At 47.3% G+C, this 25,183-nt stretch overlaps 2 protein-coding genes across 2 annotated transcripts in view; both read right to left on the reverse strand.

Annotated features, from left to right (window-relative positions):
- Positions 1-24,297, reverse strand: part of LOC310701273 (uncharacterized protein) — a 64,679-nt gene extending 40,382 nt beyond the window's left edge. Inside the window, exon 1 of the mRNA XM_083491923.1 lies at positions 24,202-24,297. The gene's annotated coding sequence lies outside the window, so the exon portion shown is untranslated. The remainder of the gene's footprint in view (positions 1-24,201) is intronic.
- Positions 3,429-25,183, reverse strand: part of LOC310701811 (uncharacterized protein) — a 64,170-nt gene continuing 42,415 nt past the window's right edge. Inside the window, exons 2-4 of the mRNA XM_083493211.1 lie at positions 20,914-21,100; positions 8,374-9,220; positions 3,429-4,008 (exon numbers count right to left, since the gene is read on the reverse strand). Coding sequence (XP_083349337.1) covers positions 3,945-4,008; positions 8,374-9,220; positions 20,914-21,013 — 1,011 coding nt within the window. The 5' untranslated portion in view covers positions 21,014-21,100 and the 3' untranslated portion in view covers positions 3,429-3,944. The remainder of the gene's footprint in view (positions 4,009-8,373; positions 9,221-20,913; positions 21,101-25,183) is intronic.

Here is a 25,183-nt window from a genome sequence, read left to right on the forward strand (position 1 = left end):
AGGAAATGGGAGGGGGTGAGGGGGGCCCTGGAGGGGAGGTGGATGTCAGGGAACTGCCATCGGAGCATCAGGTGGTGGAGGGACTCAGGGAGGAAGAAAGAGACTCAACAGCTGAAGCAGGGACCAGCAGGGGGAGGAGTGGGTCTCTGAGGGAATGCGAGCAGGAGGGAGGGCTCAGGGAAGCTTCCAGCGAGAACAGTGGGGAGGTATCTGAGTCTCCCATAGGGAGACCCACACCTCGCCGGAAACTGTCACGCCGTGAGTCCAGGAGACGCGTTTCCGTTAAGGAGCTCCTTTGCTGGAAACGCTTCCGCAGACAGCCACTGTCGGACTCTACTAGTGACTAGAGCAGACATGTCTGAGGAGCTCCGTCACACACGGAGGTTTGTGGGGTCGCACAAACTCTGAGGGAGCACGTTTTTACGCACAAGCAGCTAATCAATCCCTAACAAGATGGTATCTTAAACCCTTGAAATTGGCTAAAATGTACCAAAACACCAGTGGAAAGTGTTGGAGGTGCAAACTTAAAGAAGGGAATTTCTCCCATATGTGGTGGAGGTGCCCTAAAATTAAATAAATTTGGGATACCGTTAATGAAGAATTAAATAAAATGTTACGACATACTTTCCCCAAAAAACCAGAAATGTTTTTTGGGGCCTATTAACAACAGACATCCCAAAAGAAAATTTTTGTATGCAGCAATGGACCTGTCCTTGCCACTGCTTGTCCACCAGGTTTCTCTTACGCACAGCAACCCAAGTCATGTGGGCAGGGAGGGGGTGGTGGTTTGCAGTGATTTGTAGGAAGTCATTAATTTGCACCAGGCGTCCTATTGGGAAGACCCAGTTCTCCGAGTGCATATTCTTGAAGTTGAACAATGGGGCAGTACAGGATTCCTTTGTACCGATCTCCCCGCTGCACCAAGGATTCCCTGCCCAAACTGCTTCAGGTTGTGGCAGATGTTCTCCTGGAGACACCTAGTTTGGTTGTCCTGGGGAATTATAACATTCACACCGACACAACCTTACAAGGGGCCGATTGGGACTTTGTGGAAAGCATGGCCTCCATGGGGCTGTCCCTGAGTAACTTTGGCCGAACTCATAGCCGCCGACATGACTTAGACCTGGTGTTCACCTGTTGGTGATCTGACACTAAGTAAAAGCGAATCTAAAGAAGTGCCATGATCAGATCACTTCCTGATGCAACTGGACTTCTCCACAACCCTTCCCCTCTGCAGGGAGGTGGGTTGTATTTGGATGGTCCGCCCCTGCCACTTAATGGATCCAAATTGTTTCCAGAGGGATGTTTTATCCCATGCTGATTTATCCCATGCTGTAGGGGATGTTTTATCCCATGCTGATGGCCTTTCAGCTGATTCCCTAGTGGCCCATTGGAATGTGGAGTTAACCAGGGCTATTGCCTGTCTGGTTCTGAAGCGCCCTCTCCGACTGCATGGAGCCCGGAACCTCATTCTGAATCTGACCAGACACGGGTTAGAACTCAACGTTGAGCCTACCAAATGGCGATAGCGAAGGTGAAGAAAACCTTCTTCACCCCCTCTATTGCATGTGCAGAAAACAGCAGCAGGAGACTCATTCAGGTGGTTAGCAATTTAATGGAACCATCTCTCCAATGGAGTCCGGTACGGGCCACATGATCTCCTGCAATGATTTTGCAAAGTTTTTTTTGCAGATAAAGTCACTCAGATTCAGAGGGTAGACTCCCCCGTGGGAGCAGGGCGGGGGCTGGTGAGTGCTAGAGTCCTGTCTAGTCAAGTTGTGTGGGATCAATTCCAATCTGTCCAAGGATGTGGACAGGCTGCTTGGACGAGTGAAACCAACCACCTGTCTCCTTGATCCTTGCCCATCTTGGCTCATAAAAGCTAGCTGGGAAGGGCTGGGCGATGGGCTCCGTGGGGTGGTGAATGCTTCTCTCTGTGAGGGAGCCTTCCCAGACACACTGAAAGAGGCAGTTACAGTGGTACCTCTGGTTAAGAACTTAGTTCGTTCTGGAGGTCTGTTCTTAATGTGAAACTGTTCTTAACCTGAAGCACAACTTTAGTTAATTGGGCATCCTGCTGCCGCTGCACGATTTCTGTTCTCATTCTGAAGCAAAGTTCTTAACCCGAGATAATATTTCTGGGTTAGCGGAGTATGTAACCTGAAGAGTATGGCACCGAGGCACCACTGTATTAAACTGCTTCTTAAAAAAATAATAATCTTTAGACCCAGCCAATACGGCCAACTATCGCCCAGTCTCAAATCTTCCATTCTTTGGCAAGGTGATTGAGTGGGTGGTTACTGAACAACTCCAGGGAAGCCTGGAAGATGTGGACCATTTGGATCCCTTCCAGTTGGGATTCAGGCCTCATCATGCGACTGAAACAGACCTGGGCACGCTGGTCAATGATCTCCGCCGGGCTAGGGACAAAGGTGAGAGCTGTTTCCTAGTTCTGCTGGATCTTTCAGAGGCTTTTGACACCATCAGCCATAACATCCTTCTGGACCCACTAGAGGGGCTGGGAGCTAGATGCACTGTTATACACTGGGGCGTGTTCAGAAAGTCGTGTTGGGGGTTGAGTGTTCAGACCCCTGAGCTCTCACTTGTGGGGTGCCTCAGGGTTCCATCCTCTCCCCATGCTTTTCAACATCTATATGAAGCCGCTGGGAGAGATCAGGGGGTTTGGGCTGGGTGTTCACCAGTATGCGGATACCCAGCTCAACCTCTCTTTCAAATCAGGACCAGTGAAGATGGTGGAAGTCCCGTGTGTGTGTCTGGAGGCGGTTGGAGGATGGATGGCGGCTAACATATTAAAGTTGAATGCTGACAAGGTAGATGTCCTGTTTTGGGGGGACAGGAGGCAGGCAGGTGTGGAAGACTCCCTGGTCCTGAATGGGGTAACTGTGCCCCTGAAGGACCAGGTGCGCAGACTGGGAGTCATTTTGGACTCATAGCTGTCCATGGAGGCACAGGTCAATTCTGTGTCCAGGGCAGCTGTTTACCAGCTCCATCTGGTAGGCAGGCTGAGACCCTATCTGCCCACAGTCTGTCTTCCCAGAGTAGTGCATGCTCCAGTTATCTCCCGCTTGGACTACTGCAATGTGCTCTACGTGGGGCTACCTTTGAAGGTGATCCAGAAACAACAACTAATCCAGAATGCGGCAGCTAGATTGGTGATGGGAGGAGAGAGCAAAGTTCTCACTGTGAGAAGCAAAGTTACAGGGAACCAGGCAGAGGGCCTTTTCGGTAGTGGTGCCCTCCCTGTGGAATACCTTCCCACCAGATGTCAAAGGAAAAAACAGCCACCAGACTTTAAAAGACATCTGAAGGCTGTCCTGTTTAGGGAAGCTTTTAATATCTGAAGGACTATTGTATTTCAATATTTTGTTGAAAGCCACCAAGATTGGCGGGGGAAATACAGCCAGATGGACGTGGTACAAATAAAAAATATTATTATTATTATTGAAATTCTTTTCTGTACATCCAGGGACTTGACAATCATCTTCACTTCCCAGGAAATCTGGGAAACCTGAGTGGAAAACTCCATACATTTATATGGTTTCCCGCCTGTGTGAATTATCTTATGAATATTAAGGTCTCCACTCCCTCTGAAGCTTCTTCCATGTTTCATAAATCTAGTTTTCCCTATGTGAGTTAGCGGATGTTTCCTAAGGTTCCATATTGACTTAAGCTACTCCCCTGTGGGAGTTCGCCAGTGTAATGCAAGTTTATCCTCCCTGTTGAAGCTCTTCCCACATTCAATACGTTCCAATGGTTTCTCCCCTGTATGAGTTAGTTGGTGTATTCTAAGTGCTCTACTTTTGCTGCAGCTCCTTCCACATGCCATACATTAAAATGGTTTCTTCCCCATGTGTTAGTTGGTGTCTTATAAGGTGTCGATATAGACTGAAGCTCTTTCCACATTCTTTCCACATTCAGTACATTTAAATGGCTTCTCCCGTGTGAGTTCGTTGATGTTTCCTAAGGTGTCCATTTTGACTGAAGCTCCTTCCACATTCTATACATTTAAATGGTTTCTCTCCTGTGTGAGTTCGTTGGTGTATTCACAGAGGAGTCCAAGATGGCAATGGAGGTAGCAGCCTAAGTAGAGCCTCCGACTTCAACTAAGTGTTTTTATTAGTTTTAGCCTCTTCAAGACCCCAAAACTGCACCTTAAGGACTTTAAAGACTATTGGTTGTCTGGCTTGTCGCCTTGTTTTAATTAGTCTATTGTTTTATTGTTTTACCGTCGCACTGTTTACTGATACTGCCACACGGATTAACAGCCTTGGAGCTCCCGGACGACGGATTGATTTGAAATACACCCAAAGAAGAAGAGGAAACCGCTGAACTCCATTCAGCCTAACTTCAATAAGTCCAAGAACTCCCCCATGAATACCCTCCCGCCCCAAGTTAAGGCTTAAAGAGGGAAAGGTTGGGAGGCTCCCTGAACCAACAGCCTGGATACCGGTTTTCCAAACTTTACTCTACCTTTATTTCTACAACAAAGTGCCCAATAAGGGAAGCTTTCAACCTAGAGAATGGTGCTCACAAGACAGAGCTATAAAGAGCTGGGAATCCCCCTCACCAAAGCGGCTGAACCCTCTACAAGAGGAAGGCAGGTGAAAATCTCACAATATTTTAAACCGAAAACAGACAAAATAAATAATGCTGACAAACGACACTCCCACGAATGGTCCATAGACCGCACCAGGTACGGGGAGCTTATGGAAACAGACGAAGAAGGGGTGGGAGTCAATCTGGCAACGGAAATAAAACAAGTTGCCATAGAAGATGAAACCTTAGTGAATCAACCGGGGCTGGAGCAGGAACAAGAGCCACAAGAGGAAAACCCAGTAATTAAGACAGATGAGCCCTCCCAAAGACCCAGGCCCGGGGACAAGATGGGGTTTCTCACTGTGACGAATGAGGACCTGGAGGACACAAGAGCCCACTATCTGGACTTGGAATGCCTCCCCTACATACTAACAGGACTATATAATGATCTGTTAAATGAACAGAAGTTGCAGATAGGCAGAGAACTGGGACACATCAAATACTTCCTCTCAGAATGCTTGGGCCTACTTACCACCCTGACTGAAATAACTAGGAGAATAGACAACTTGCATTCATACAAAGTTCTCTCTAGCACACCAAACAATAACATCAAGGACAATAAAACCCGACATGATGTGGAAAAAAGGAAAACATCTAGGATTAAAGCAAACCAGAAGGGAAATTTAACTGACCCTAAGAAACCCCTCTTAAAGAGGAAGTGTCCCAGGAATAAAGAGAAGAAGCCCAAGAACGTAAAAATGGGAAGGAAGACAAAGCCCCCATCTCGAACAAAGAAAGTGAACTTCACAAGACTAGTTACAGGTGGGTAGCCGTGTTGGTCTGCCATAGTCAAAATAAAAAAATTCCTTCCTGTAGCACCTTAAAGACCAACTAAGTAGTTCTTGGTATAAGCTTTCGTGTGCATGCACACTTCTTCAGATACACTGAAACAGAGTCGTCAACAGGCTCATCAGGCTCATCTCAGCTATCTGCCAATCTCCGATTCCCACCACCCTTCTGAGTAATACCCCTCCCCCCCTTCTCAATATATAGAAGGATCTGGCAACTTCTGTTTCAGTGTATCTGAAGAAGTGTGCATGCACACGAAAGCTCATACCAAGAACTACTTAGTTGGTCTTTAAGGTGCTACAGGAAGGAATTTTTTTATTTTCACAAGACTATTTAAGCTATTAGAGAATTCAAATCCAACGAGCCCAGCTAACCCAGTTCTGCCACCCCTTGATAAAAGCCCAAGCCCAAGCCCAAATAAAAACCTCCATAAGGCTGGGCTATTCAATCCAACAGAGGAACTCCATAAGGCTAGGCTTCATAATTCAACAGAGCAACTAGTGCTCCCGAATGGAACCGCGGGAAAATCAAGGGAAAACCCGATCCCTAAGCAAGCAACTATTCCTAAAACAACACACTCTAGCAGAAATCTAATTCTAAATAAACAAAAACTTATCATCCTACCTGTACACATGCACAAAGATCTCCTTTCCCCAGCACAACAGAGAATCTATATTCTCAAGAAAACTGAATTAGCCGTTAGAGGGCTCGTCCCAGCAGAAAACATCATTAATGTTAAATTTCTGCCATCAGATAAGGACCTAAACAGAGTTGTGATAACATTCAGAGACTGGCACACAACCAAACTAGTCTCAGACAATAAGGACAAGCTACAAAGGGTTGGATTGCAGGTGACTCGGCTATTTGAAGTGTCCGGTACTCCCACCCCTCTCATCGAAACAATCAAGACTGATAAGGTAAAAATAAAGCCGACAATGTCTATGATGGACGAGAACTTCAAGATGCTTCAATTAGAGGCAGATAAAGCCTCGAACCAGCTGGCTAAAAGACCTAAAACCCTATCCCCAAATCACGTACCAGACGAAAGCTCCAGCATAGAGAAGGAAAACCGCTTCATAGCAACTATTGAACAAATACATGAAGCTCAGGACGTACTAATTGAAAGACTAGCATCCATAAGGAAATCTATTACCCTCCTAGCTACACCTGTCACCAGGGAATTTAACTATGCAACTTATACCACAAAACCTTTATCCAACAGTGAGTGGATACTAAGGCTATTGCTATCGCCTGAGGAACTGGGACCTACGGAACCACCTATAACAAAGAAAACAATATTCCCCAGTTCTGCTCCCAGTTTTATACAGTCCGTATATGATGCTTGTTTGACAATGTGTGGTGTGTTATGCCTAATAAAGGATTTGAATTGAATTGAATGGTTTCTCCCCCATGAGTTTGTTGATGTTTTCTTAGTGATCCACTTTCACTGAAGCTCTGTCCACATTCAATACATTTAAATGGTTTCTCCCCTGTGTGAGTTCGTTGGTGTCTTCTAAGCTGTCCACTTTCACTGAAGCTCTTTCCACATTCAATACATTTAAATGATGTCTGCCCTGTGTGAGTTCGGTGGTGTACTCTAAGGTCTCCACTTTCACTGAAGCTCTTTCCACATTCAATACATTTAAATGGTTTCGCGCCCGTGTGAGTTCATTGGTGTATTCTAAGTGTTCCATTTTGACTGAAGCACTTTCCACATTAAATACATTGAAATGGTTTCTCCCCGTGTGATTTTTTTTGTGTTTTCTAAGGTTTCCACTTTCACTGAAGCTCTTTCCACATTCAATTCATTTAAACTGTTTCTCCCCTGTGTGAGTTCGTTGGTGCATTCCAAGTGTTCCATATAGACTGAAGCACTTTCCACATTCAGTACATTTAAATGGTTTCTCCCCCATGTGAGTTTGTTGGTGTATTCTAAGTGTTCCATTTCGACTGAAGCTCTTTCCACATTCAATACATTCAAATGGTTTCTGCCCCGTGTGAGTTCGTTGGTGTCTTCTAAGGTCTCCACTTTCCCTGAAGCTCTTTCCACATTCAGTACATTTAAATGGCTTCTCCCCCGTGTGAGTTCGTTGGTGTTTTCTTAGTGCTCCACTTTCACTGAAGCTCTTTCCACATTCAATACATTTAAATGGTTTCTCCCCCGTGTGAGTTTGTTGATGTTTTCTTAGTGCTCCACTTTCACTGAAGCTCTTTCCACATTCAATACATTTAAATGGTTTCTTCCCTGTGTGAGTTCGTTGGTGTATTCTAAGTGTTCCATATCGACTGAAGCACTTTCCACATTGAATACATTCAAATGGTTTCTCCCCCGTGTGAGTTTGTTGATGTCGTCTAAGGTTTCCATTATTATTGAAGCTCTTTCCACATTCAATACATTTAAATGGTTTCTGCCCCGTGTGAGTTCGTTGGTGTCTTCTAAGGTCTCCACTTTGCCTGAAGCTCTTTCCACATTGAATACATTCAAATGGTTTCTCCCCCGTGTGAGTTTGTTGATGTCGTCTTAGGTTTCCACTATTATTGAAGCTCTTTCCACATTCAATACATTTAAATGGTTTCTGCCCCGTGTGAGTTCGTTGGTGTCTTCTAAGGTCTCCACTTTGCCTGAAGCTCTTTCCACATTCAGTACATTTAAATGGTTTTCCCCCCGTGTGAGTTAGTTGATGGTTTCTAAGGTGTCCATTGTGACTGAAGCTCTTTCCACATTCAATACATTTAAATGGTTTCTCCCCCGTGTGAGTTTGTTGATGTTTTCTTAGTGCTCCACTTTCACTGAAGCTCTTTCCACATTCAATACATTTAAATGGTTTCTCCCCTGTGTGAGTTCGTTGGTGCATTCTAAGTGTTCCATATCGACTGAAGCACTTTCCACATTCAATACATTTAAATGGTTTCTCCCCCGTGTGAGTTAGTTGGTGTATTCTAAGTGTTCCATATCGACTGAAGCACTTTCCACATTGAGTACATTCAAATGGTTTCTCCCCCATGTGAGTTTGTTGATGTTGTCTAAGGTTTCCACTATTATTGAAGCTCTTTCCACATTCAATACATTTAAATGGTTTCTCCCCCGTGTGAGTTAGTTGATGTCTTCTTAGTGCTCCACTTTCACTGAAGCTCTTTCCACATTCAATACATTTAAATGGTTTCTCCCCTGTGTGAGTTCGTTGGTGCTTTCTAAGTGTTCCATATTGACTGAAGCACTTTCCACATTGAATACATTCAAATGGTTTCTCCCCCGTGTGAGTTTGTTGATGTCGTCTAAGGTTTCCACTATTATTGAAGCTCTTTCCACATTCAATACATTCAAATGGTTTCTCCCCCGTGTGAGTTTGTTGATGTTTTCTTAGTGCTCCACTTTCACTGAAGCTCTTTCCACATTCAATACATTTAAATGGTTTCTCCCCTGTGTGAGTTCGTTGGTGCATTCTAAGTGTTCCATATCGACTGAAGCACTTTCCACATTCAATACATTTAAATGGTTTCTCCCCCGTGTGAGTTAGTTGGTGTATTCTAAGTGTTCCATATCGACTGAAGCACTTTCCACATTGAGTACATTCAAATGGTTTCTCCCCCGTGTGAGTTTGTTGATGTTGTCTAAGGTTTCCACTATTATTGAAGCTCTTTCCACATTCGATACATTCAAATGGTTTCTCCCCTGTGTGAATTCGTTGATGTGTCCTCAGTCTTCCACTGTGACTAAAGAACATCCCACATTCCATGCATTTAAACTGTTTCTTTGTTCTTCCCAATGAATTCACAGATGGTTCCATAGAATTCTGGCCATCATCCTCCTCACCTGTTTAGGAGGGGGGAGGGGAAAGAGAATCCTGTTAAGACTTACAATAAAGCCAAGAAAGGAACTGAACACATGTCAGTCCCAGTATGCCCCTTCTCTTATTTTAACACTGTCTCCTTTCTCCACTGTCCTTTCTTATGTTCCATACTTTAGGAATGCATGTGAGATAATGGCAAGAAAAACACATGATCACTCCATTCACACTTAATAAGCTGCAATATTTTATAATTTATGGTGGAACTGGCTTCTTAGACACATCTCTGTACAGTGGTACCTCGGGTTAAGTACTTAATTCGTTCCGGAGGTCCGTTCTTAACCTGAAACTGTTTTTAACCTGAAGCAGCACTTTAGCTAATGGGGCCTCCTGCTGCTGCTGCGCCACCAGAGCACTATTTCTGTTCTCATCCTGAAGCAAAGTTCTTAACCTGAAGCACTATTTCTGGGTGAGCAGAGTCTGTAACCTGAAGTGTATGTAACCTGAAGCGTATGTAACCTGAGGTACCACAGTATTTCTCTTTTTCCAGGGAGGAAATGATCACAGGCTCAAATAGCAGTCTCTCCTATGACTAAGAAGTCAAACTTTTGTGTTACTTTGCCACATGTAACTGTAAGAATATTGCAATCTTAGAACAGGCATCCCCAAACTTGGCCCTCCAGATGTTTTGGGCCTACAAATCCCATCAGCCCTGACCACTGTTCCTATTAGCTAGGGATGATGGATGTTGTAGTCCCAAAACATCTGGAGGGCCAAGTTTGGGGATGCCTGTATCAGAACATAAGAAGAGCCTGCTCGATTGGGCAAAGGCCCACCTAGTCCAGCATCCTGCTCTCACAGTGGCCAGATGCCTGTGGGAATCCAGCAAGCAGGATTTGAGTACAAGCACCCTCTGCCTTCCTGTGCTTTCCAGGAACTAGTATCAAGAAGCATTATTGCCTAGGACCGTGAGGGCAGAGCACATACATCAGTCTAATCCTCTTTTTGAAGCTATCCAAGGGACAAAATCAAGAATTAAAAATAAATTATTAACAGATGTAAGAGAGAGAGGAGGTTTTGCCCTGCCGGGTTTGAAACTTTATTATGAAACATCCTGTATCTGCTAGAACCAGGAATGGATTACATTGGAAAACACAGATACTGTATTTCAGATCTGGAAGGACACGAATAATGGATAGCATGCATATTTATGGTAGGAAAAGGCCAAGGTGCATAGAGCTTTTCAGAATCATATAGTAAGAAAATCAATTTTTAGGGTATGGGAGAAGTATAAAAATTTGCTTGAGTAAAAAACACCCTGGTGGCTTTCTCCCTTGGAAGCAATATCTCTGAAAAAAACTGAATATGAGAAGTAATCGGCTGACTTATACAGAGCTGTTAACTGAAGTTGAAAACCAACTGAAATTAAAAGATTTTGAAGAGATAAGGAAAGCTGTAACTGACTGGTTACAGTACCACCAACTAAATGATATCTTAAAGATAGACAAAAAGAAAGGTTTAATTATGAGACATCACAATTTCAAAAAGAACTCTTAGGAAGTAACATAAAGAGATCTCTCTAAAATGTATAACTTGCTCCTAGAACGGTATACAAAGGATGAACAGGTCAAATCAGTTATGACTAAATGGGAAAGGGACTTAGGATATAACATACAAATGGCAGATTGGGAGAGGCTTTGCTAAACAAATCTGAAATTCACAGCTTGCTGTTCATTGAAAGAAAACTACATGAAAATGATGTACTGATGGTATTTGACTCCTAGTAAGTTCAAATATCTAATAATAATAATAATAATAATAATAATAATAATAATAATAATGTATTATTTGTACCCCGCCCATCTGGCTGGGTTTCCCCAGCCACTCTGGGTGGCTTCCAACAAAGATGAAAAATACACTAAAATGTCACATATTAAAAACTTCCCTGAACAGGGATGCCTTCAGATGTCTTCTGAATGTCAGGTAGTTGTTTATCGCTTTGACATCTGATGGGAGGGTGTTCCACAGGGCTGGCGCCACTACCGAGAAGGCCCTCTGCCTGGTTCCCTGTAACTTGGCCTCTCGCAGCGAGGGAACCGCTAGAAGGCCCTCAGAGCTGGACCTCAGTGTCCAGGCAGAAAGATGGGGGCGGAGACGCTCCTTCAGATATACTGGACTGAGGCCGTTTAGGGCTTTAAAGGTCAACACCAACACTTTGAATTGTGCTCGGAAATGTACTGGGAGCCAATGTAGGTCTTTCAAGACCGGTGTTATATGGTCTCGGCGGCCGCTCCCAGTCACCAGTCTAGCTGCCGCGTTCTGGATTAGTTGTAGTTTCCGGGTCAACTTCAAAGGTAGCCCCATGTAGAGCGCATTGCAGTAGTCCAAGTGGGAAATAACCAGAGCATGCAGCACTCTGGCGAGGCAGTCTGCAGGCAGATAGGGTCTCAGCCTACGTACCAGATGGAGCTGGTAAACAGCTGCCCTGGATACAGATTTGACCTGTGCCTCCATGGACAGCTGTGAGTCCAAAATGACTCCCAGGCTGCGCACCTGGTCCTTCAGGGGCACAGTTACCCCATTTAGGACCAGGGAATCCTCCACACCTCCTCGCCTCCTGTCCCCCAAAAACAGTACTTCTGTCTTGTCAGGATTCAACCTCGATCTGTTAGCCGCCATCCATCCTCCAACCGCCTCCAGACACTCACACAGGACCTTCACCGCCTTCCCTGGTTCTGATTTAAAAGAGAGGTAGAGCTGGGTATCATCCGCATACTGATGAACACCCAGCCCAAACCTCCTGATAATCTCTCCCAGTGGCTGCATGTAAATGTTGAAAAGCATGGGGGAGAGGACAGAACCCTGAGGCACCCCACAAGTGAGTGCTCAGGGGTCTGAACACTCATCCCCCACCACCACTTTCTGAACATGGCCCAGGAGGAAGGAGCGGAACCACTGTATGACAATGCCCCCAGTTCCCTGCCCCTCAAGACGGTCCAGAAAGATGTTATGGTCGATGGTATCAAACGCCGCTGAGAGATCCAGCAGAACTAGGAAACAGCTCTCACTTTTGTCCCTAGCCCGCCGGAGATCATCAACCAGTGCGACCAAGGCAGTTTCAGTCCCATGATGAGGCCTGAATCCCGACTGGAAGGGATCCAAATGGTCCGCTTCTGCCCGGCATGCCTGGAGTTGTTCAGCAACCACTAGCTCACTCACCTTGCCCAAGAATGGAAGATTTGAGACTGGGCGATAATTGGCCATCGTGGCCGCATCTAAAGATGGTTTTTTAAGAAGCGGTTTAATAACCGCCTCTTTCAGCGGGTCTGGGAAGGCTCCCTCACGGAGGGAAGCATTCACCACCCCACAAAGCCCATCGCCCAGTCCTTCCCGGCTAGCTTTTATAAGCCAGGATTGGCAAGGATCCAGGAGACAGGTGGTTGGCTTCACTCGTCCAAGCAGCCTGTCCACATCCTCAGAGGTAACAGACTGGAATTGATCCCACACAACTTGACTAGACAGGACTCTAGCACTCTCCCGCCCTGGCCCTGCTCCCATGGTGGAGTCTACTTCTTCCCGAATCTGAGTGATTTTATCTGCAAAAAACTTTGCAAAATCATTGCAGGAGATCATGTGGCCCGTACTGGGCCCCGATGTTGCAGGTGGTTCCGCTAAATTGTGAACCACCTGAAAAAGTCTCCTGCTGCTGTTTTCTGCAGATGCAATAGAGGCGGCGAAGAAAGTCTAAGGATGATTAGAAATGACTCTGTTAACAACTCACCAACTCAAACTATGGATGAAGTGAGGTCCTGTCAAGTCTTGCAAACGAACCAGATAATGCTTGAGATTCACCAATATACTCATAGGTGGATGAACCGCAGACAAATTACCATGTCCTTGTCTCAGCTCCTGAATTACCATTACCGAAATGTAGATCTAGAAAATTTCCCCTTCCTGCCTACCTTGAGATACACCATGAGCCTTTAGGTCATCAACCCTCCCATCTCGACTCATGGAGATAAAGGATACCCTATGGTGGTTCCATTCTCTCCGCCCAGTGAGGGTATTTAAGGACAAAAATAGGAGGCAATTGGTCCCTTGCATAGAGTCAAAGCTAATGCGGATAAAGGAAACCAAGCTCAACACTAGAAATACTAATTGCCCGAAGGAAGAAAAGAACTCTCTAAGCCTAGAATTACAAGACCTGAAGAAGAGTATAAAGACTGAGATTTCTACCCAAAATATAAGGACAGTAGAGCCTAGAGCACGATATTTAAAGACGTCCAACAGCTCTTTATTCCATAGAAAGACATCAGTGCAACTCCCTGTTCCCTTTTCAAACGACACCAAATTAGATGAGGAATTTGGCGCCTCCGACATTTCTATGGCAACAACACCAAAGAACTCTATGTTGCTGACAATCTGGAGATATCCAGCACCAACTCTACATCTGGACCTTTGCCTAATGTTCCAAAAACTTATCAGAATGATCAGCCTACTCTACTGTACTCCTGGCGAGACAGGATGGACAGATCTTCCGAATTTGAATCTGGCTCTTTGTTGGCCAGTGATCCACATTTTATAACACATACCTCATTAATACTTCCACAGCCACGGATAGAACCAACAATCCTCCAATTAACCCAGGAGGGAGAGGGGGGTTGACAGTTAATGAAACACCGTGGGACTGTCTCCCCCCCCCCCCGCTTGGGGTGCGGTTGGTTGGGTTTTATCTTCTAGGGATACTTACCCTATCAGACCTCCACCTCTTTCCCATACCATTTTGACCCAGGAGTACTGGCCCAAGGATGACTTGTTATTGAGGGGATGTTACCCATCTATTGGGGAGGCTAGTATGGGATCTGGGATTTCCACAATTGAAGGGCTAGGGAGGAATGGCGGTGGGGCTAGATATCTCTATCGGCGAAGGGTTTCGAGATGCAGTGATCCTCGAACCCCTTCCAATCTACGCCCCATCCCAAGGGATGAGGGTAGGGAGAGCAAGGATTACACACCTCCGTCATTGGTGCTGTGCAATGCCAGGTCCATAGGTAACAAAACCGCCACCATGCGTGACTTTTTTGTCTCGCAGGGGATTGACCTGGCTTGCGTGATGGAGACCTGGGTACGGGAAGGCGAAGTAGTCTCCCTACATGAGATAACACCCCCAGGTTTCTCTGTCCTCCATCAATCGCAGACTGTGGGTCGGGGGGGAAGAGTAGCGTTATTCCGGGAGGATTGCTCTTTCAGAGCTCTGCCATCACCAGCGATCTCCGGCATTGAATGTATTGGTCTCGTGTGGGGCACCAAGGAGAGCTTGGCTGTCTGGTTGGTATACTGACCACCCAGCACACCTGCAGCCACCCTGTCAGATCTGCTGGAGGTGGTGGCGAGCTGGGCCTTGGAGTTCCCAAACCTACTGGTTTTGGGAGACTTCAACGTCCATGCCGATGCCGCTCCCTCCTCAAAGGCTCTGGACCTAGTGACTTCCATGGCAACACTAGGGCTCTCCCAGTTTGTTTTGGGCCCCACTCATCAAGCAGGCCACATGCTGGATCTGATCTTTGGGGCTGGCATAGATGTGATCATGCTCCCCGCTGTGGAAGTGCCATGGTCTGATCACTACGCTTTGAAAGCCAAGATTGACTTCCCGCTCCTCCCCGGCTCGGGTGGCGAACCTATTTGGGCTCGTCCGCGAAAACTGATGGATCCTGATAGATTCCGACAAGCCTTGCGGAACCCTGCTCCTCCTGGCGACTCATTAGATGACCTTGTTGAGGACTGGAATAACCGGCTCTTGGCAGCCATTGATGAGATCGCGCCTAAGCGCCCTCTGCGACCCCGTCGAAACCGGGCCCCTTAGTTTACTGAGGAGCTCCGGAAAATGAAGCGGGATCTCAGACGGCTAGAGCGAGTATGGCGACGGACTCGTGACGGAGCCTCAAGAACATCTTATTATAGGACGCTTATGAAAGCCTATGAGATGGCTATAAAAGGTGCTAAGAAATCTTACTTTGCAGCTTCCATTGCATCCGCTAGCTCTCGCCCGGCACAACATTTTAAAATAATTAGGTCAATAACGTCCTTAGGAGGACAACCAAATTTAAGCACAAATTCGACCCACAGCTATGAGGCATTCGCGAGCTTTTTTGTGGAGAAAGTCCTGTTGCTCCGCCGTGACCTCCCTGCCAATTTAGATACAGTGACTGAACTGGAGGCCCCTCGACTGACTTCAGGTCCAGTGTTGGACCATTTCGATCGGATACTACCTACTGATGTGGATAGATTCCTTCAAGTTGGTAGGCCCACCACCTGCCTCCTTGATCCGTGCCCGTCTTGGCTGATTAGGGAGTGTCCAGATGTTGCGCGGACCCCCCTGGTTGAAAATATCAATTTGTCCCTTGACACGGGGACATTCCCAGGGGAACTGAAGGAAGCAGCGGTGTGTCCACTCTTAAAGAAAACTTCATTAGATTCCTTAGACCTATGTAATTACCGCCCAGTTTCAAATCTTCCATACCTGGGTAAGGTAATTGAGAAAGTGGTTGCTGAACAGCTTGGTAGGTTTCTGGAGGAAACATCGGCATTAGATCCATTTCAGTCCGGTTTCCGTCCTGGTTTTGGGACGGAGACGGCTCTGGTTGTCCTAACAGATGATATCCGTAGACAACTGGATCGAGGCGGGTCAGGCAGCTGATCCTTTTAGATTTGTCAGCAGCCTTTGACATGGTCGATCATGATCTTCTGGACCATCGCCTCGCAGACGTGGGGATACAGGGCATGGCCCGTAACTGGTTGTGCTCTTTTATCTCTGGTCGGGGACAGAGGGAGGCAATAGGGAGGGAAATGTCATCGCGCCACTCCGTGGTGTGTGGAGTGCTGCAGGGCGCAATTCTCTCCCCGATGCTTTTTAACATCTTTATGCACCCCCTTGCCCAGATTATCCAGAGCTTTGGGCTGGGCTGTCATCAATATGCTGATGACACTCAGCTCTATCTGCTGATGGATGGCCACACCGACTCGGCCCCGGACACACTGACCAGATGCTTGGAAGCTGTGGCTGGATGGTTTCGTGGGAGCCGATTGAAACTAAATCCTTCGAAGACAGAGGTCCTATGGCTGGGTTGGGATGGCATGGGGATGAGGTACCAACTCCCTTCTCTTGCGGGGGCCCAATAAGTGCCATTGCCTTCCGTTAAGAGTTTGGGTATAATCCTTGACGCCTCCCTTTCCATGGAGGCGCAGGTTACAGCAACAGCCAAGGCGACATTTTTCCACCTTCGCCGCATCAAGCAATTGGTCCCTGACCTTTCCTGCCCCGACCTGGCCACAGTGATCCATGCGACGGTCATCTCCAGGCTTGACTACTGTAATTTGCTCTACGCGGGGCTGCCCTTGAAACTGTCCCAGAAACTCCAGCGGGTACAGAATGCTGCAGCGAGGCTCCTCACGGGGTCTTTGCCATGGGAGCATATTCACCCAGTGCTTTTCAAGCTGCACTGGCTCCCGGTGGAGTACAGGGTCAGATTTAAGGTGCTGCTTTTGACCTTTAAAGCCCTTCACGGCCTAGGACCCTCGTACCTACGGGACCGCCTCTCCTGGTATACCCCACGGAGAGCCTCAAGGTCCATAAATAACAACACCCTAGTGGTCCCAGGCCCTAAGGAAGTTAGATTGGGCCTTTTCAACTCTGGCTCCGGCCTGGTGGAACGCTCTGCCTCATGAGACCTGGGCCCTGCAGGATCTGATTTCTTTCCGCAGGGCCTGTAAGACAGAGTTGTTCTGCCTGGCCTTTGGCTTGGAGACAATTTGATTCCCTCCCTCCCTCTCTTTCTTTTTTCTTTTCCTTCTCCTCCTGCAATGAGGCTACATTTTAATATTTTAATGTTCCATTATTTTAATGTTGTATTTTATTTTTGTTTTTAAGTTGTAATCATTCATCGTTTTTATTATTGCTTGTAAGCCGCTCTGAGCCCGGCCTTGGCTGGGGAGGGCGGGGTATTAAAAAAAAATTATTATTATTATTATTATTAATTATTATTATTATTATTATTATTATTACCACTTGGTAGGCTCGACGTTGAGCTCTAACCTGTGTCCAGTCAGATTCAGAATGAGTTATTCGCCACCAGCGCTCTAGCCATCTCAATGATTGTTTCATTGCCCTCAGATCCGTGGAAAACCATGGGGCTGCCCGGGCTCCATGCAATCGGAGAGGGCGCTTGGGAGCCAAACAGTCAATAGCCCTGGTTAACTCCACATTCCAGCGGGCCACCAGGGAATTGGCTGAAAGGCCATCAACATGGGATAAAGCAGTGTTTCCCAACCGGTGTTCCGCGGCACACTAGTGTGCCACGAGACGTTGCCTGGTGTGCCGTGGGAGGGAGGCGGGCGGCTGCCTGCGTGGCGCTGACGTCACGGGGCTGTAACGTGCCCCACATAGGCACACGCGGGGCGGCGAGCGAGCTCCCTCCCACATCCCATCGCCGGCTCTGCACCAGGCGGTAGAGCTCGGCGAAGTCGCCGCGCTGGAAGGCCAGCAGCGCGCGCGCCTTGGCCAGGCTCTCGCCCGCCTGCGCCTCCAGCCACGGCGCTTCGGCGTCGGGCGGCAGCGAGCCCAGGAAGCGGCCCAGCTGGCCGGGGTCGCCCGCCTGCAGCAGCGCCTCGCACCCGCACGAGACCTGCTCCGCCGAGAAGCGCGGCGAGCGTGGAGGATCGGGCGCGGCGGAGGCCAGCCCCGCGCTTGGAGAGGACACAGCAGCCGTCGCCAAACCCGATCCTCCTCCTCCTCCTGCTGCTCCGCCGCCGTCCTCTGGCTCTCGGCCGGGAGGAGCCTGCGGCGACGGGGCGGGCGCCGAACTTGGCAGAAGTTGGCGCGCCTCCTCGGCAGCGCCTTTGTCCTCCTCCTCCTGCCTCTGCTCTCCTCCGGCGGCGGGGGCGCGCCGCCCTCCCCGGCCGGGGGGGGCTCGGCGGGGCCCGCGGGGAAGGAGGCCATGTTCGCGGCGCGCGGGATCGCGGCCCCCCTCGCCCGCCTCCGGCCCGCTCCCCTCCCCCTGCGCGCTGCCCTAGCCGTGCGGGTCTCCTCCCCCTGCGCCGCCGTCCCCTTTCCACATCCTAGGAGCCGCGGTCCGCCTACCGCCCCCGGGCCGCGGCGCGGCTCCCAGCCCGGGCTGGCCTCCGCCTCCTGGGACGCGCGCCCACCCCCGCGGCCCCCCAAACTTCGGAGCAACTCTCCAGACGCTTCTCCCCCGCCTCAGTCTCCCTCCTTTCCACTTCTCTTCCCCCCTTCCTTCCCTCTTTCTTTCTCTTTCTCTCCCACCCGCCTTTCCTTCTATTAACTTTCCTTTCCCCTCCCTTCGTCCTTCCTACTTTTACTCCTGGGCTCCTCCCCCCTTTGCGCAGCCACAAATCAATCTCTCTCTCTTTTTTCCCCTCTCTCTCTTCTTTGCTCAGACGCAAAAAAGCGCCGCTTTTTGGAAATCCGGACTGCTGTCCCTGCTGAAACGATACTTTAAAAAAGGAAGAACCCACTGGCTCTTATTTCTGTTTAAAGCAGTAGATCCCGAACTCTTTTGGCCCACTGCCCCCTTGGTTCCACATCCCCCAGTGTCCCCTATTCTTACTCTATAGAAAGCATTACAGGGGTTAACGCGGCTCGCTAAAGAAGATATTAATAGAATTCTGCATTTGGGGGGAGACCCTAACAGTCATCTACCATTACCTTCTATGCTGTTACTATTTTTTTATTTTTTTTTACATAAGTAAAAAGTGACCTTTCCCCATCTGGCATGGTGGTGTGCCTCGAGATTTTTTTCATGAAACAAGTGTGCCTTTGCCCAAAAAAGGTTGGGAAACACTGGGATAAAGCATCCCCTACCACTCTCTGGAAACCATTTGGATCCATTAAGTGGCAGGGGCGGACCATCCGAATTGGTCCCACCTCCCTGCAGGAAATGTAAAGAAGAAGTGGGTACCTTTTGCTATATGTGGTGGTCATGTAAGATAACAGTATCATTTGGGTAAATGGTATATAATGAATTTAAAAAAATGTTTAAAATAAAATTTGTTAAGAACCTAGAAGCTTATTTATTTGGAATTACAGGTACTGAGATCCCAAAAGACCAGGAAAGACTATGTATGCGACAACAGCTGCACAGATGTTATTATCCCAACGATGGAAAGATGCAAAAATCCCAACTAAGGAAGATTGGCAAGCCAAACTGCTGGACTCTGCCGAAATGGCAAAATTAGCCGAGAGACTCAGGAATCAAGAAAACAAGGACTTTAAAAAAGATTTGGGAAATTTTATAATTTACTTATGAGATTATTGCACACAAATCAAAATGTTAGCTGGACTTTAGGAATCACTTGTAAAGAAGTTTATGGACAATTTAGATAAATGAAAACTGTGGAGAATGTATCTATACAGTGGTAACTCGTGTTACGTAACGCTCTGGAACTTTTACGGGTTTCGCCGCTCGCACGCATAGAAGAACTCTATTGCTCCGCGTGCGTGTGCAGAAGCGGTCCTCCGGTTTGCTAAAACCTAGGGTTCCGTCTGGAGCTCCGGAACAGATCCTGTTTGCAACCGGAGCCACCACTGTATGTAGTTTTGGAAAAATTAATATAAGGACCCATTAAAGGGATGGAGCGAAGTCATGTGATTCAGAGAATCTCATGAAACGATTATATAAATGTCTTTGATATAAACTTGTATTTGTAAAAACCAATAAAAATATTTCAAAAAAAGGGAAGTCCATAGATTGACTATGCTTCTGTTGATTCATCATTTGCAAACCCAGAAATAGGTGTTCCTGTTTTTGAAGTTTGCCTCGGAAACCAAACATGCTCATGAGCTTCCATTTTTACTGTTGCGCAGCAAATTTAAGTGCCCCCCACCCTAATTAATGCTTTTTTTCATTCCGTTTTACCCTTGAGCAGCTAATTTAAGTTGTCTCCCTCGTAATCAAGGTTTTTTTCATCCCTTTTGTTCCCTTGCACAGCTAATTTAAGGCCCCCACCAAATCAATATTCAAGCTGTTTCTGGTTGCAGTGTTCTGAGGTGACATTTGGTGCTTTAGTTTTTTCCTATGTTTTGCGTTTTTGTTTTTGTGGCTTTTTCATTTTTGACTGAAGCTTGTTTTTTGTTTTATGATTGATTTATTGATTGACTGACTGTGGAAAGGGATAAAAGCTCCCCATTCAAACAATGACTATCATCAATGTAGGTACGATTTTTTTTTTTTTAATTTTTATCATCTACAATACTGTCTTATTTATTTTATGGTACAGAACATTGATTATTGTTTTCATTTTATGGATCAATGGTCTTGTTAGATAGTAAAATTCATGTTAAATTGCTGTTTTAGGGGTTGTTTTTAAAAGTCTGGAATGGATTAATCCATTTTGCATTACTTTCTACAGGACAGCACGCCTTGGTTTTGGAACGCTTTGGTTTTGGAAGACTTCTGGAACCGATTAAGTTTGAGACCCGAGGTACCACTGGAACTCCTAAGATTTAAAATCCTGGAGCGAGAAAATCTGCCCCCACTACTTTATGAAAGGGATTCAAGAAACAAAGAGCTGCTTTGGAGAAGGCCTCACCCCTTCCTTCTTCCTGTCAGGAACTTCCTTCCACTTGTCTCCTCTCCATCTTTTCCTCTTTCTCCCTCCGCCATCCATCTATCCCTGTCCCCATCTCCTCTCCCCTGGAACTCACCAGATTTCTCCAAGGGTCCTGGGAGGGAATGCTCAGAGGTTGTGGGGAGGGATGCGGGAGACAGCCTGACCAGGTCAGCCGTCCATCTTCCTCCTTCCATCCTGGCCAGGGTTGCAGGTTCAGTCTCAGCTAGGTTTGCAGGTTCAGCTTCCTGAGGAGCGCAGAAGCCAGAGCAAGTTGCAGCTTCCTGGGAGGGAGGGAAGAAGAAGAAGCCAAGGGAGTCTGAGAGCCCCTGAAGGGATTCTCCTGCCGAAGACATTCTGCTCCCCCTGAAGAAGCCCCAATTGGGCACCCTCTTCCCCAAGATCCCCCACCCATTTTCAAACACCTTTGGCAATTCCTTTCATCACCTCCTTTCCTTTTTTATTTTATTTTATTTTGTTTATTCAATCTTTATTGGTTTCAAATCAACACACACACACCAAAAGAAACAAAACAAAAAAGCACAATACATTTCTTACAAAAAGAAATAGAACAATACGTCACGAATGCACAAAATTATTCCCGCCATCAACTTCTGACTTCCTTGATATAGGTTATTTATTTTCTTAATTAGGTAAAGGTACCCTTGACCATTAGGTCCAGTCACGCATGATTTTGGGGTTGCAATGCTCATCTCGCTTTACTGGCTGAGGGAGCTGGCGTTTGTCCGCACTCAGCTTCCAGGTCATGTGACCAGCATGACTAAGCCACTTCTGGTGAACTAGAGCAGTGCACGGAAACACCGTTTACCTTCCCGCCGGAGCGGTACCTATTTACCTACTTGCACTTTTGACGTGCTTTCGAACTGCTAGGTTGGCAATTTTCTTAATTACTTGCCTCTGTTTTTCAATAAACTTTATCTTTGTTAAATCTTGTCTGAATTCTTTGTACCTTATTCAATTCCGAGTTATTCAAAGCATTTTAAAGTTTTTATAAGGGGACACTGTTCTTTTAAATATTGTCTATAGAGCTCCCATTTCCTTTTAAACTTTTGGGTCGATCGATTTCTTATCTTTTCCGTCATCTGTGCTACTTCTATATATTGAAGGATTTTTACTTGCCACTCCTCTTCTGATGGAATTTTATCTCCTTTCTATCCCTTGGCAATCAGCATCCTCACTGCAGTTGTTGCACACAAAAAGACCCCTTCCCAAGAGCCCCCACCCATTTTCAAACACCTTTGGCAATTCCTTTCACCTGCCTGTCCCACCTCCTTCCTAAGGCTGGCATGGTATGCACATTAGTGGCCTGAGAGTAGACCCCATAGAACTTAAGAGTTCATCTGCAAAGGACTGCTCTGAATACATGGGTGGCCCTTGCATGGAGAAGAAGGAAGCCCCTTGCTTGCATCTGGACCCCCTGGGAGAGGCGGGGGATCCGCCCACTGCTCCCTCTGCCCTCGCTGCCTCCTCCTCTGTCCTCCTGCCTTGCAAACATCCTTTGCTCTTGTAACTCAGGGGAGAGAGGCAGGAAGAGCCTTCAAACCCATCCCTTTCCTCCTCTGCTGCCTTTTCTTGCAGCAGCCCAGTGAGAGGGGAAGGAGCTGCAGCACGTGGTTCACTTCAGATACACACATGGTTTACTAGGATTGTGAATGAACACGTCCTCTGCCTTCCATGCGGTGGGAGTGGGGGGGTTAAAAGTGGTGAGGAGACCCCCCCCCAGTCCTTTTGGGAAGCAGGAGCTTTGGTCAGGAGTAAACAACTTAGATGGCAAGTTCACAAGAGAAGAACTTTGGAGCACTGCTTGCTCTTACTATGTGTTTGAACCTAGAGGACAACATACACGTTTACACCACAGGATTCCTTAAAGAGGGCTTTTTTTAAAATTCAAAGGCCATTTCTACAAAATGGAAGTATTCTGCTGGCAGTCCTGTATAGGAAAGTTTTCAATGCTTTAAATTTTTTGGTGTTTTTGTTGGAAGCCACCCAGAGTGGCTGAGGCAACACAGTCAGATGGGCAGGGTGCAAGTAATGAATTCTTTATTCTTATTCTTATTCTTCCCAACTGTAGCAGGACCCCCCCCCAATCATTCTGCTTGTACAAACTTCATACACACACACACACACACACACACACACACACACTACATACGCCACATTTCTGTTATAAATTCATAGAAAATCAACCATACATCGGTTTTGCACTGTTCCATTTTTATTTTACTCCATATGACAAGAACTAACAAAGGGGGGTGACTTAGTCCTGGTCAGCCATAATCCCTCCACCATCTCAGCACATCTGCAGGAGCCCTGCCCAGATGATCCCAGACAGAAGGCAGTCAAGATCACAAAGAACTTGCATATGGGAGTGGATTCAGCATGGACTGAAACAAAGGACAATGATCAGATCTTCCCTCAGGGGGCAGGAAACTGCAAACTCCCCTTTGTCTCCTGGAAGTGACTCATGGGGAGGGGGGAAAGGAGGAACCAGCCAGGTGACAAGATACTCAGGTTACCACCAACTCCTCCCTCAACTCCTCCTTTCTGTAATATATGCATGATGTTTCTGGGGGGTGGGCTTGACCTAGAGGAGGGGAATTTCAAAAGTTTTTATAAGACCTGGAACACTATTTTTCTGGGTCTTTCCTCTCTCCTGCAAGTGAGGGCAACACCCTGTTGCATCAGTTCAATAAAGGCCAAGCCTACAGGCTGCTGTTTTGCTCCAAGTTATCCTGGTTGGTGTCTTTGTTTTGTCCAAGGGAGCCCTCGGATTTTTCCGGTAACACTTCTAAGCCCATCCTACTATGCATGCTGGTCAGAGACTCTGTCCCAACCTCCCCCTTGAACACAACAGGGTTTTCCTAGTTCTACTGCTATTCTTTACATTCCTATACTGCCCTTCCTCCAAAGATCACAGGGCAGCTTACAAGAGAAAAACACAGAGATGCATAGCAGAGTAGGAAATAAAAACGACAACCCTCCCCCCCCCCATGCAGTTGTGAAGTCCATAGATTGTTTAATGAGCCAAACGCCTGGGAGAAGAGCAAGGCTTTCGCCTGTTGCCTAAAGATAAGGTCCTCCTCCGAGGGGTCTTCTGCTGGAGTATAGATATTAAATTTAAATTAATACTATTAAGGCGATCCTGGCCAGCAATGCCCACCCCTCTCCCCTCTCCCCCCTCCTTCCCTGCAACTCCCTTTGTACCAGATCCCTGCAGGAGGAAGCTTCTCCCCCCCCCTTCCAGGCCCCCTTTAAGGAAACAGCTCCCTTCCCTCCCTTCTCTCCTCCCCGTCCCGGGGCTTCTCATCCTGGACCCCCTCGCAAAGCCCCTTCCCTCCTTCCCCGCCATTGGCTTTGCACTCACCCGAAATCCTGGGCAGCGGGGGCGGGAATGGGAGCCCCCGCGTGGGAGGCAGGGAGTGACGCGCTTAATTAGGAGGCTTGATTAGGAAGAAGCCCCCTCCTCCGCCTCCGCCCTATGCAGCCCCGCTTCCCGCCTCCTTCCCTCCCTCCTTTGCAAGCCCGGATTTTATCTGTTGGTGAAGCCGGAAGTGGAGGCAACTCGGAGGAGGAAGGAGAAATTTCTCCCCACGTTCAGCCTCATGTCTGTTATTTGATAATTGGGGGAAGGAAAACTTTATAGCACCCAACCAATGGGAAGGCGAGGGAGGGAACGTGTGCATAGGGAAAATAAGTTCGTACATTGCCCCAGCTGGACTGTGGCTGCTTTGGACCCCCGCTTTTGCAAGAACGTATTGTCCTCAATAAGGGACGCAGCTGGAGTTGTGGTTTAAACCCCAGAGCCTAGGGCTTGTCAATCAGAAGGATGGCAGTTTGAATCCCTGCAATGGGGTGAGCTCCCGTTGCTCTGTTTCTGCTCCTGCCAACCTAGCAATTCGAAAGCACAAAGTGCAAGAAGATAAAGAGGTACCTGTTGTAAACAAAATCTGCCCTTATTCCCTTATGGGGGACACAAGAGCCTTTATAGAGTCCTTTGCAGGTTCTCCATCAGTAGGAGAAAATAACAGAGGCCAACCAGAGAATATTGAGAAGCAAAGCAGCTAGTAAGCCTGATCTTTATTGAACTGTTGCAACAGGGTGCTCCCCTCACATGCAGGAGGATGGAGGAGGACCCCGGACAAAGGTGTGCCTGCCATTATATAGCCCTTTTAAATTCCCTGCCTTGATCGTGGATGGAGAACTTGACTTGGCATGTGTAACAGAGACTTGGTAGGATGAAGCAGATGGACCTGTCCTTGCCGCTGCTTGTCCACCAGGTTCTCTTCTCAACCCAGTCATGTGGGCGGGGAGGGGGGGTTGCAGTGATTTTTAGGAAATCATTAATT

This window comes from Podarcis liolepis (genome assembly GCF_965112155.1).
Source record: "Podarcis liolepis genome assembly, chromosome: 2".
In the NCBI taxonomy this organism is placed as follows: Eukaryota; Metazoa; Chordata; class Lepidosauria; order Squamata; family Lacertidae; genus Podarcis; species Podarcis liolepis.